This window comes from Trematosphaeria pertusa (assembly GCF_010094035.1).
Source record: "Trematosphaeria pertusa strain CBS 122368 unplaced genomic scaffold BU26scaffold_2, whole genome shotgun sequence".
Taxonomy (NCBI): Eukaryota; Fungi; Ascomycota; class Dothideomycetes; order Pleosporales; family Trematosphaeriaceae; genus Trematosphaeria; species Trematosphaeria pertusa.
In genome coordinates, this window is record NW_022987213.1 from 3,707,632 (window position 1) to 3,719,956 (window position 12,325).

General features: G+C 55.2%; 6 protein-coding genes across 6 annotated transcripts; 3 read left to right on the forward strand and 3 right to left on the reverse strand.

Moving 5' to 3' along the window:
- Window positions 1-250: 250 nt before the first annotated feature.
- BU26DRAFT_560048 (uncharacterized protein) lies at window positions 251-540 on the forward strand (the record flags this gene model as incomplete). The annotated part of the gene is made up of 2 exons (XM_033832762.1): window positions 251-475; window positions 532-540. 2 exons carry the CDS (start codon window positions 251-253, stop codon window positions 538-540), a joined length of 234 nt encoding a protein of 77 aa, XP_033690450.1.
- A 630-nt stretch (window positions 541-1,170) lies between these two features.
- On the forward strand, window positions 1,171-2,852 carry BU26DRAFT_528147 (DNA polymeras-like protein subunit delta-2; the record flags this gene model as incomplete). The annotated part of the gene is made up of 4 exons (XM_033830831.1): window positions 1,171-1,211; window positions 1,261-1,444; window positions 1,524-1,655; window positions 1,713-2,852. 4 exons carry the CDS (start codon window positions 1,171-1,173, stop codon window positions 2,850-2,852), a joined length of 1,497 nt encoding a protein of 498 aa, XP_033690451.1.
- A 106-nt stretch (window positions 2,853-2,958) lies between these two features.
- Window positions 2,959-6,055, reverse strand: BU26DRAFT_515162 (uncharacterized protein). Its single transcript, XM_033827997.1, has 5 exons — window positions 5,287-6,055; window positions 4,686-5,237; window positions 4,577-4,636; window positions 4,282-4,365; window positions 2,959-4,228 (listed from the first exon to the last, which is right to left on the reverse strand). Exons 1-5 carry the CDS (start codon window positions 5,846-5,848, stop codon window positions 3,258-3,260), a joined length of 2,229 nt encoding a protein of 742 aa, XP_033690452.1. The 5' UTR covers window positions 5,849-6,055; the 3' UTR covers window positions 2,959-3,257.
- Window positions 6,056-7,215: 1,160 nt separating this feature from the next.
- BU26DRAFT_417543 (DEAD-domain-containing protein) lies at window positions 7,216-9,380 on the reverse strand (the record flags this gene model as incomplete). Its single annotated transcript, XM_033823208.1, has 3 exons — window positions 7,216-7,718; window positions 7,778-9,126; window positions 9,178-9,380. The coding sequence occupies 3 exons, from the start codon at window positions 9,378-9,380 to the stop codon at window positions 7,216-7,218; spliced, it is 2,055 nt and encodes a 684-aa protein (XP_033690453.1).
- A 568-nt stretch (window positions 9,381-9,948) lies between these two features.
- Window positions 9,949-11,281, reverse strand: BU26DRAFT_515164 (peptidyl-prolyl cis-trans isomerase B). The gene is made up of 5 exons (XM_033827998.1): window positions 11,124-11,281; window positions 10,991-11,068; window positions 10,922-10,938; window positions 10,688-10,872; window positions 9,949-10,637 (listed from the first exon to the last, which is right to left on the reverse strand). Exons 1-5 carry the CDS (start codon window positions 11,232-11,234, stop codon window positions 10,402-10,404), a joined length of 627 nt encoding a protein of 208 aa, XP_033690454.1. The 5' UTR covers window positions 11,235-11,281; the 3' UTR covers window positions 9,949-10,401.
- Window positions 11,282-11,391: 110 nt separating this feature from the next.
- BU26DRAFT_515165 (30S ribosomal protein S13) lies at window positions 11,392-12,055 on the forward strand. Its single transcript, XM_033827999.1, has 4 exons — window positions 11,392-11,456; window positions 11,506-11,550; window positions 11,598-11,864; window positions 11,914-12,055. Exons 1-4 carry the CDS (start codon window positions 11,454-11,456, stop codon window positions 11,974-11,976), a joined length of 378 nt encoding a protein of 125 aa, XP_033690455.1. The 5' UTR covers window positions 11,392-11,453; the 3' UTR covers window positions 11,977-12,055.
- Window positions 12,056-12,325: the final 270 nt, after the last annotated feature.

The window sequence follows — 12,325 nt, forward strand, 5'->3', positions numbered from 1 at the left end:
GAGGGGGCTGGATGTGTTTGCGTACACTGCAGTGGTGGGTTCTAGAGGCCTGGGAGTGGTGGCGTGCGATATAAGAGGGAAGTGGAAGGTAGGACAGGCATCTCATCTCATCTTCCCACTCCCAAGCAAAGCTAGAAGTCGAAATCGTTCCTCCGAGCAAGTCACTTTCATTCAAGTTCTTCATCAATCCTCAATCCTATCCAAAGTCCACTCGTCCTCAATCCAAACTACCACCTCGACAAACATAAAAATGCAGTTCTCCGTCGTCTCCATCGTTGCCGCTCTCGCTGCTGTCTCATCGGCCTCCTACCTCCCATCCAACGGAACCGCCATCTACCCGACCGGCACTGCTGCTCCCACGGGCTCCATGTCGCCCACTCCTTCAAACACCATCCCCTTCACTGGTGCCGCTCCTGTAGCTACAGGCGCTGGCTCTGCGATGGCTCTCCTTGTCGCTGCTGGAGGCGCTGCTTTGGTAAGTTTGCTCACTTTCTCGTCATGATGGTGGAGCACTTTGCTAACGAGCTGTAGATGATCTAAGCAACCGCATCACGGCTTCTTTTTACCTTCATCTCGAGCGACTTATACAGATATGGATATTCGACTTCCATCATGGACTCTGGCGCTTTTAGCTAGACTCTGGCGCATCAACATCGCCTTGTGAGGTTCGGGAACTGCATTTGCCGGCGCATTCATCTGGGCTCAGCTTCGGATAGACTTGGATACAGTAATGCATGATCGTGACCCTGACTGGTCGACGACAGTACGAGAAGGAAGGCATGTAGATAGATGATGCCCATGGAGGCATATAAATAGATATTTAATACTCTCCCAAGTCCGTATTTCTTCGATCGTGCAGTTCGGCGCTTCCACATGACGTGTCGCGGGTATGAACTGGAGATTGTGATGATGGAGTAAAAAACAAAAGCCTCAAAGGGGTGACACTCTTCTTGAACGTGTTTTTGGATATTTTCGCTCGGAGAACGAAAGTCGCGCAGTGTCCTCAATCTTGCGGTCCAATGGTTCAGCACGCACACGTTCTTTCTGGGGTTTATCGATAAGCGAGCGCGACGCGACTTCCTCGCGTCGCACCGCTTTCCGACCAGCATTCAAACTTCATTACTCACGCCACGACCACACCTCTTCTCCGCATTTGTCAAAGTAATCAAGATGGTACTGACAGATGGTGACGTGCTCAGAGGCGAGCCCTTGTAAGTTGCCTCATCTCGCATCTGCACTATGCTTCTAACAATCTCTCAGCGAAGACCCCGCGTACCTCCCCTCTCGAAATGCCTCCGCCTACAGACCTCTCCATACATTCGAGCTTCCGAAAGGTGTTGAAAAGCACTACCAACAGCAATATGCGGACATGTACTTCCTGCGGTTAGCCCAATTGAAGAAATTCGTCAGACAAAATGCGAAGGACGCTTGGGAGGATTTCGAGGTACGGCAACACGCACACAATAGCACAGGCGCGAATACGTGCCTCTATAGAGATCAGTGTATACTGACATGAGCACAAGCTAGGAGAGGAGAAAGCAAAATATGTCGAACGAGTGCTGGATGTGCGGCAAGGAGAACTTTGCTGGGTCGTGGGCACTGTCTACATGGAGATGAACCTGAAGCCCAACGTTCTGGATGACATTTCCAAAGAGGTATATCCTCCTCCTTCCACTGATTCTTCTACGACTCCAAGCTCACGCAATTGCTAGCACTGGATAGCCGCCCCTCCGCCCCGCGAAACCTACGTGAGCACCTCCGGCCGGGACGACATGATGCTCGAAGACGAATCCGGCCGTCTCCGCGTGACAGGCGACTCCCTAAACACACACTATGTAACAGGCTGCGTACTCGCAGCGCTCGGGACCGAACAAGCAGACGGCTCTTTCCAAGTGATCGCAACGCAATACGCTGACTTGCCACGCCAACCGCAGCGTTGGGAGCGCGAAGACTCCGAGCTCACGGTGGCGAAGAAGCCGAAACCCAAGCGAGAAAAGGCAGGAAAAGTAGCTATAGTCTCAGGTTTAGAGATGACAGGCAAAGAAGACGACGACCTCACGCTCGACCTCCTCCTCGAATACCTCACGGGCGAAGCAACCGGCCCGCCAGATCAATCCTCCGTTGCCAAAATAACCCGCCTCATCATCGCCGGAAACTCCCTCTCGCACGCCTCCCCCATCCTTTCAAGGGAAGACTTCACTGCCAAAAAGGGCGGATTAAAGAAACACTATGGCTACGACTCTACCTCCTACAATGCTTCTCCCGCCGAAAAACTCGACTCCTTCCTCTCAGAACTCCTCCCAACCGTACCCGTTACTATATTACCAGGCACCTCCGACCCCGCCAACGTTGCCCTCCCACAACAGCCCCTCCACCCCGCTCTCTTCCCCCTCAGCCGCCCATACGCCAACCCCCCCGCGCAATCTAACGAAACGCTGTCGGGTCTCGACTCCGTCACAAACCCCTGGGAAGGCGACATTGAAGGCTGGCGCGTCCTCGGCACCAGCGGCCAAACCGTCGACGACCTGCTGAAGTACGTAGATGGCGTCGAACCGCTCGAAGTCATGGAGATGATGCTACGATGGCGGTGTATTGCGCCGACGGCACCTGACACGTTGTGGTGTTATCCGTTCCAGGACGACGACCCCTTGGTGGTGCAGGACTGCCCGCATGTGTATTTCGCGGGGAGTATGAGGAAGTTTGAGAAGAGAGTTATAGACGGGCCGGCGGGGCAGAGAGTGTTGCTTGTTTGTGTGCCAAGATTTAGGGAGAGTAGGCAGGTTGTGCTGGTGGATATGGAGAGTATGGATGTGGAGTTGGTAGAGGTGGGTGTTGTGCAGCCGGGTTCGTAGGGCCTAGGTGTTGCAAGCAAAGACAAATTTGAAGGGAAGAACCAAATAGGAAGCATGAATTTGCTGTATGATACCCGTTTCTGTTGGCGAAGATGGAGGCATAGCACGGCTGGCATGAGAAGGAATAGTTCAGAGTATCCAGAATCGAAGTCTTGTCGACTCGGAAGTGTGCTGCCATCTTGCCCGTATCCCGGACTATCTGCTAAAGCTACAAGTACCTGTTATACACTTAGACATAGAGAAAGGCCCCCCGTCGGACAATACAATCAGTACCCAGTACCCGCTTTTGGGAAACATCCACCACCCATAAGCTAAACAGAACAATTATCCATAAATCTCACCAACCAACATGAATGAGGGAAACGCATACTCCCACCCAACGCCTTCACACCGCCAGCACGTAGCTTAGCCCATACTACTCAATGGTGGCAGAGTGTGTGGATCATATGTTCTCTCCTCGTCCTCATCCTCGTCGCTATCCACGTCATCCCTCCTCTCCAACGCATCCTCCACATCCTGCATCTCCTCATCCTCATCCGCGTACTCCTCTTCGGCAATCGGCGCCGCCGACCCATTCGGTCCTCCATTCGCATTCTCCAGCCGGGAACCCTTCGGCTTCCCCGTCCTCGCAGCCGACTTCCCACCATCCCAGCGCTCCATGCGCCGCAGCGCCCGATTTAGCAACTTAGCGCGATAGTACGCTTCCTCGCCATGGTCGTCGATCTCGCCGCCGAAGTCGATCGGAATAAGGCCCGCAGGAATCGGGGGCGGAGTTTTAGTTCCGACTTCGATGTCTTGCTGGTGCAGGGCCTGCGTGTTGCTTTCCTCGTCCGTGTCGTAGCCGTCTTGCATGCCCTTGCAGCGGATCCAGGCGCGCACAAAGGAGCCTTCTTTGCGGCGGCGTTTAGCGGCGCGCTTGTATTCGACGCGGAGGCCGCGGTCGAGGATGACTTCTACACGACGCCGGCGGTACTGCTCGACTGCTAGTTGGTGTTGGGTTAGTGGGCGGGTGCGTTTGTGTGATGGGTCGGAGCCGTTGAGGGGGAGGTAGAAGCCGTGGGGTCCGGAGAAGGTTTGTGCGTTGGTGGAGGGAGATTGGCCGTCTTGAGAGTTTGCTTGGTCGAGCTTGGATTTGAAGCTTCGCGCGCCTCCAGTGCGGTTGCGAGACCAGTTACCTCGACCAGGGCCCTTAGGTGCGGGTGATGAAGCTGGTCCATCTTCGTTGAGGAGCGTATTGATGCGCATATTAGGGGTGGCTTTCTTGCCCGTGTTGTACACGCTGCCTGGTGGGGATGCTGAGCGCGTTCGGTCAGTATCTGAAGGATAATCACGTTCGATGATGGATTTCGCCAATTTGCCTCTACCTCGAGCAGAGCCTATATATGAATTAGATAAATTACCGGAGCAATTGCCAAGGAATTGATCTTACCATGCGAGGGAGACTGTCGTTCCCGTCCAGGCGTGGAGGCACCGTCGTCTGCCAATACCGAGAAGACGGGGTTTTGATTGAATGCTATCCCAGTGTTAGCAAAACCGGCGCGGGAAGGCGAGAAGCGAAACAGTGTAGGATTTGGGAACACGTTGTAACTGTGAACCATGCCACTAGGGGCAAGGGAGCTGAAGGAGACGGAGTACGCGGAGACGATGATCGAAGAGACTCGTCCCTTTTGCTGTGTTTTCTCCGCGTCTCAGAATTAGACCAAACTCCCTACGGAGCCACTCACCCTTCTTGTTTGTGCGCTTAGGCCCGGTCACCACAGGGGCCATGTCACTTGCCAGAATAGCTGCGAGGGAGTTAGCAGAAGCCCTTAAGCTCCCAGTGAGTTCCCATACCTATCCGCTCCTTGCGCTTGATCTCTCCGAAGTTCTTCTCGTCAACCGTATCCACATTTTCTAGCGCCTCCATCTCAGGCGTCAGAAAGTCGAAAGCCGGGCACTTGATCGGCATGCCTGCAGTCGCAGCTTCATCAGGCGGTCCATACTGCCCCGGTCCGAAGGGATTCTCCAGTGCAGCTTCCTTCGAGAAGTCGCTTTCCAGGTACCACCACATCAGCCAGAGGAATGCGGTCGCCCTACTCCTGCTGCTCAGGTTCGCCCGCATGACGAGGTCGAAGAAGTCGCGCGGAGGGAAGAAGTGCAGCTCCGAGACCTTGGGAGCATATTGCGAGAGGACGAAGATGAGGTTGACGGGGTTCGTTCGGGGGACCGGCTTGTCTTTGATGTCTTCGATTGTGCTTGGCTGCTCCGTATCCTCTGTAGCTCCCTTGAGTATTGACTTTAGTCGCGGGGCGTCTTGGAGCTGCTTGTAGGCGTTCGGGTCTTGGTGCGCTTGGAGGGAGGGGATGGAGTGGTATGTTCGAAGCTGCGCGCGCATTTCCGGAAAGACTGCAGAAGAGTTAGAAAGAGACCAATCGACGAGGCAGATGTCTCTCACAGTTGAGCGTGGTGTTCATCCGCCCCACGTTGACCAGCAGACACACCATTGCCATGTTGATGGCGGCCGGGCGCTCCGTCAATAGCTTATCCTTGAGAATCTTGCTGCACTTGCTGCTCCTCGCCATAGCATCAAGATATATATCCGCAAATGTATGGCCCTTCGAGCCGTCCACCTTTGTGAAGACCCTCTTCTCGTCTTCGAATACGAACTTGAGGAAGTCATACTGGATATCCTTGCGCCAGAGCGGAATCCCATCATCCTTCTTCAGATGCCTAATCTTGTTCCCAGAGTACACGGATGACACACTGCCATTTGCATTCCTTCGAATTGTCGCCGCATTCGCCGTGTAAAAGTACGGTCGCTCGGGCTTGGTGCTGTCGGGGGCGTCGTCGCGCGGAGCTTCGCTCTCGTCGGGACCGGGCGTGTTCGCCTGCGACGTCGACGTCTTTGCATCGTCCATGGCGGGCTCAGCGGCGAGAATGTGTCGCAGGCTGTTCCTAGAGTCGGGCTCGTCGGTGCGCGGAGGAGCTGCCGCTGATGAGGTCGTGTTCGCATCCATGCTGAGCTCGGCCGCTGCCCTGTGTAAGGTTTCGGAAGGCGCAAGGATGCTATCGGACCGTGGAGTCTGAAAGGCACATGAACACTCGATGCAGAGAGAAGTGAGCGCGCAGGCGAACGCCAGAAGACGCACTAACACCCTTCCATAAGCGACCGCCCAACATTGAAGCTATCATCCATCCAGTCTCGGCACGGGGTACGGAATAACGTATAGCCGGATGAGGTTCTAGATTGGCTATCACGATCCGCACATGCAGGGGTCCGCTTCAGCCCCGACTTCTGCCCAGGTGGCCTCAAATCGGGGGTCAGGTGCTTGCCAGCCGCCATTGCACGCAAATGCGCGGCCGCGCTTGTTCTCAGTTCTAGATAGACTAAGGGCGACATGGGCATCTCACGGTGCGGGATTTTCCGGATATAACGACATGCGTAACAGCTACCTTGGAGGCCTTCGCAGGGCCATACAACTGTCTCTTCTTCCGTCACTTGCGCCGTGAATAGGAACGGGAAGGCTAGTGAGAACGTCACAAATCATGGGCAGGAATGGTTGAGAAACCACTCGCATTCATGGAGCCGCATAGTGCGCCCATGCAAACTAGTCTATGAACTAAACTATCCCATTCGGATATTGCTTTTTGTGATTCCCTCACCCATGTCATCTGAGGGTCAGCTAGATGCAAACCAGAGCTTTCCACCGCGAGCTGGCCTATGCAGCCATGACCGTTACCGAAATCTGGGTATTTCCTTCGCCAGGCCCTCGAGGAGGGCTCATTAGAGAAGCGTAACCCTCGTAAACGCCATCTATGTGCGATAAACCAGCAAACTTTTCCGTCGTCCAAAAAGATCCACGCTGTGACTCTCTCCGAATTGAGACAGACGACGAAAAAGACGAGCTCGCCGAGGGGTATGACAAGGGAAAAGGGATCGCTTTTAGAGTAAATGAAAACAAGTCGGCATCGAAGGCCGGAAAAACGAGATCTATTTGAAGGCCCCCAAGCAGCATGGAGCAGGAAGAACGAAGGCATGAAGTGTTCGTAATGCGTTCCCTTCCTGGTAGAGCCCGGCGCCTTTGTCGTCTATAGATCGAGCTCGACGTGAGTTCGACGATCATGCGCCGGAAATGCTGGGAATGCAGCAGAGCTCGAAATGACGCTTGGCCGCAAAGAAACTGTTGCCGTCTATATGCTGATTGGGGTATGAGATTCCGGACTTCCGCATCGTTGACCGGATATGGATCGCAGGAAACCACGAAGGAAAAGTGCTGAATAAAGAAACCGAAGCCGCCATGGATGCGACACAATAGCCCAGGGTATTGGAAAGGAGGGAATTAGGTCCTGGGTATCGCTAAGTCGAATGCTGAAGGGATGGCGTTTACCACCACGAGTTGCCGGCAGGGCCGGAGGGGTTGCCGTAGCCTCCCCCAAAGCCACCACCACCGTAGCCGCCGCTAGGAGGTCCGTATCCACCTGGAGGTGGGTAACCTCCGTAGCCACCCTGTGAAGCGCCACCGCCCCAACCTCCACCGAAGCCAGCGCCGCCTCCGCCGCCTGCGCCACCGCCTCCGCCTCCATAGCGACGGACATCGCGAGTAGCAGTAGTACCACGGCCACGACCACGACCGCCACCGCCGCGACCACCGCCGAAGCCGGAGCCTTCGCGGGCGATGCTCTCTAAGAAGGAAGGAACCTCCTGGTTGGCTTCCTTCAGGAGATCAATGAGGTCGCGGACGACACCCCGGTTGCCGCGGTTGAAGAAAGCGGTGGCCATGCCTGTGTTTCCGGCACGCCCGGTCCGGCCGATGCGGTGGACATAGTCGTCGATATCGGTCGGGAGGTCGTAGTTCACGACGTGCTGGACATTCGATATGTCAAGTCCTTTATAGGCAGGTTAGCATCTTATGCATGGATACATGGATTTCGATTCGAAGGCTTACCTCGAGCGGCAACGGCAGTGGCGACAAGGATTGGACAACGTCCGGTACGGAACATCTCCAAGGCCTTCTCACGCTCGCGCTGAGTACGGTCCCCGTGAATCGAGGTAGCGGGGAATCCCTGATTGATAAGGAAATCGGAAAGAGAATCGGCCATGCGCTTCGTCTCAACGAAGATGAGAGTGAGACCCGCGCCGTGCGTATGCAAGATATCGAGAAGAACGGAACGCTTGTCGATGTCCTCGACGTACTCAACCTTCTGAGTAATGTTCTCAGAGGTGGAGCCAACGCGACCAACGGAAAGGAAGATATACTCCTTCAGGAAGTCGCGGGCGAGCATCTGAATGTCTCGCGGGAAGGTGGCAGAAAACATTAGAGTCTGACGCCCAGCGGTAGGGGGCATATCCTCGCCCTCAACGATGCGACGAATCTGCGGCTCGAAACCCATGTCCAGCATACGATCGGCCTCATCAAGAACGAGGTACTTGATGTTCTGGAGAGAAATGCGACCACGCTCAATCAAGTCGACCAAACGACCGGGAGTGGCGACGAGAAGATCGCAGCCGCGCTCGATCTGGCGAAGCTGAGAGCCAATATCGGCACCACCGTAGACAACGCAAGGTCGCACCCAGGAGCGATAGGCGAACTTGCGGGCCTCGTCGTAGATCTGGGACACCAGCTCGCGTGTGGGTGCCAGAATAAGAGAGGTGGGATAGGCCTTGCGCTGACGTCCATAGCCGTAGCCGCCAGCCTGTGCCGGTGGAGCAGCAGTCGGGCCATGCAGATAAGCCTGGGAGAGGATGGGGAACAAGAAACCACCGGTCTTGCCGGAACCTGTCTGGGCGCAGGCCATCAGGTCGCGGCCACCCATGACAATGGGAATGGAGTACTTCTGGACCGGGGTGGGGACCTTGTAGCCGGAGAGCTCGATATTGCCCAGGAGGTGGTCGTCAAGAGGTGGGTTCGTGAACTTCGTGACGGGCTCCGGGACCCCTTGGCCGGAGGCTTCGACGGGGATGTCGTCGTACTTCTCGAAGTTGATACCGGTGTGTTGCTTCGACGGGTCGTTGGGGACCCCGAAAAGCTCGCGCTCCAGACGCGGATTGGCGGGACCGGGGATGTGCTTACCGTCCCTCCACTGTCCATCGCCAGATCCACGTGCAGCGCCTCCGCCTGCACCTGGTTTTCCATAAGCATTTGGGTCGAATTTGCCCGGCGCGGCACCCCAGCCGCCTCCGGGTTGTTGAGGTGGGGGAGCGTCACTACCTCGAGGAGTGAAGTTGGGGGCGTTGGCCCAGTTGCCACCAGCATTGCCGTTCACGCGCTGCTGAGGAGGGCCACCATATGCTCGGCTGTGTGAAGTTAGAGACGCCGTTCCCTTCAATGGGGATGGTTTTACTGACGTGGGGCCCCAGGCGCTGCCGCCGAGACCGCCGCTACCGTTCATCATCGGCGCTGGGCCGTCCATGGCGGGCGGCGGACCGGGCTGCGACTGTCGGCCGCGCAGGTGAGGGGGAATGTACGCAGCACGCTCAGGCTGGAAGCCGCCGGGAGCGTGTTGCGAGTCGTGCAGAGAGAGACGACCCATGTCGAGTTGTTCAGCCATGTTGAAGGAGGGTGATGCTTTGGCTGCTGGGAGCGACGTGCGGATCGAAAAACAAGGACGAGTCGTAGATGACGGTTCTCTATAGTTCTCCGGCTAACTCGCGGTGAGCTGCAGAGAAATGTCGCCTTTCTAGGTGAAGATGAAAGTCGTAAAATCGCAGGCAGAAACGCGCCTGAAACTCTTCGTGACAGGAAAGGAGGAAGCGCCTCTTTTCCCAAAAACGACTGAAGAAATGAGAGTGAAGGCCAAAAGAAAGGACTTCACCGCTGCTGTGGTAGAGGAATTTTGAAGATGCACACAGGAGGGGGTTGATGTGTGGGAGGAGTGTTTGGAGGAGAAAAGGTTGAGGATCGGGGCGAAGAAAAAGACCTTCGCCTCCGCACTAGGCCGGATTAGTCATAGCCTTGAAATCATCCGCGTCCGGGCGGTGAGAGACTGGGGCGAGATTATTGTGCGGTGAGACATTTAGAATTCTCTGCGCGCAGCACGTCACTGGTCCGTCGTCAGCCCTCGTGCAGCGGATTTTGCGAAAGCCGCGGCAAGGTGCAGTTACATAATCATTTTACCACTCGCGGGTGTTCGCACGCACGGGGCTTCACGATAATCTACGGGTGCGAGATCTGTGCTACCGCGCTTTCGGTGCAGGGTACTCCTGTGAACGTGCTCCATTTGTAAGGCGGCTACGTCGCCATAGAAGTTACGCCATGCTTTTCTCCTTGAGTCTATCTGAGCCGTGGCCTCCGCGAGAACGAAGAAAAATTGCGCAGACGCCAACGATGATGCCGAAAAAGAACAACTTCTGCCCCCAGGAAAGACCATCGTCGATTTGTACTGGAATGGATGTTGGGATTTTCTCTGGCTCACTAGGAGGTTGTGCGACATCAGCAGAGTCGGAAAGTGATTGCTGGGAGGAAGTAACGTCGAGATCGTCGCCCTCTATGGCGGGCTCCGCTGAACCGTATTCATCTTGAAAGAAAAGAAAGTATCAGCGCCTCTCCAGCATTCATGCCACTCCACTGGCTTAGAGTTCAACGTGGATACCTTCTTCCGGCACGGGCAGCTCGCCGCTCTTCGCGATCTTGACCGTCTTCGCCGGCTTGTCGCCCGCTCCCTTGGGCACGTTCTCAATCTTCTCGACAATGTCGTAGCCCTCGAGTACTTCGCCGAAGACAACGTGGCGGCCATCGAGCCAGCTGGTAACGACGGTCGTGATGAAAAACTGACTGCCGTTCGTATCTTTTCCGGAATTTGCCATGCCTGGAACCGTCAGTTCAACGTAGCGTTCGTCGTAGATGCGGTGCACGTACTGAGAATCCCCTTCTTGGTATGCTTGAGCTTGAAGTTCTCGTCGGGGAACTTCTGGCCGTAGATGGACTTTCCACCAGTTCCGTCTCCGTTGGTGAAGTCTCCACCCTGGATCATGAACTGCTTGATGACACGATGGAAGGTGGAGCCCTCGTATCCGAAGCCCTTCTCGCCCGTAGCCAAAGCACTACATCATTGTAAGTTTGGAAAATCGGCAGGGGGTTTGTGTGTAGTACCGGAAGTTCTCAGCGGTCTGCGAAAGCTGTTAGCTCAACGTGGAGGGGGCTGAGGGACAATGAGCATACCTTGGGCACGGTCTTGCCGTACAGACCTATCACGATACGTCCCAGCTTCTCATCGCCGTGCTCGATATCAAAGTACACCTGTTCAAACCACAAATCAGCCCATCGCATCCCGACGAAGCGCAGAGCTACGTACCTTGTGGGTGACCTTCGGACCCTTCGCAGCCTCCGAGGACTGCGCAAAGAAGACAAAAGTGATCGTGAGGATCAGCAGAGCCGAAATGGCGATTCTCTGAAGAGAAAGCATGGCGTATGGTTGTCTTTGGTTTCAATTGGGGTGAGTGGGGTTTTATGCGGTAGCTGAGGCCTGGGGAAACAGAGGTGCTTCGGTGGCCGCTTCTGAAACGTGGTGGTTCGGCGTTTCCTTTCTCCGCGCCATCCCCGTTTCGCAACCACTGGTGCGGCTCAGGCAAAGTTACAGAACGTCTTCAGCAGCATCAAAACAACTTCTGCTTCACTCGGCGCAATGGTATGCAAGCAATTGGACCCCGAGTGAGAGTCGCCCTGATTGTTTCTAGGTGTTCATCTTCGGTATTAATTTCAACGAGGCGTCGCTCGTAAAGGTACGTTCACCTCCCGGTCCACCTCCGTTAGTCTAACAGCCGCGCAGCGCTCCCTCGAAAGCTTCTATGGCATCGGCCCCAAAGTGTCGCAGCGCATCATGGCGCGATTCCACATCCACCCCTGGGCGAAAGTCGGCACCCTGAAGAACACGACCGTCATGGACCTTACCGCTGAGCTATCCAACATGAAAATCGAGAACGACTTGCGGCGAGAGGTACAGGATAACATACGACGACTGAGGGATATGGGATCGTACCGTGGAAGGCGGCATGCTATGGGTCTGCCGGTGCGAGGCCAGAGGACAAGGACACAGGTAAGGATGTCGCTTTCCAGAGCATTTTGCTGGATGCTGACATGCCTAGATCACAACGGCGAGAAGATTGAACAAGATAGAACGAGGCGGAACAGGACGCATTCAAATGTAGAGCAGACGCTACGGTACCACTGTAAAATATTGTACAGCAAGCATGGAAATGGCGTCAATCTATCCGTCTCCGAGGAGCCATATCTTCTATCATGACATTGCGTGTGACATCTAGCGATGCCTGAGACTATGGTGCATTGACTAACAGCGGTATGTTGTGGTATCATTGACAAGGCACGCTCTATGAGTTGGTACAGACATGCATCAACATATCAGGCGCCATTTCTCAAGAGCCTTGCAGTCCTACTTGCACTTTGCGAAAGAGTACAGCTGTAGGAGGGGTTTGGAATCGTGGGGGAAGCCCTCAGAAAACTTTCGTTGGAAATTTTAACTGATATACGCAAAAGGAG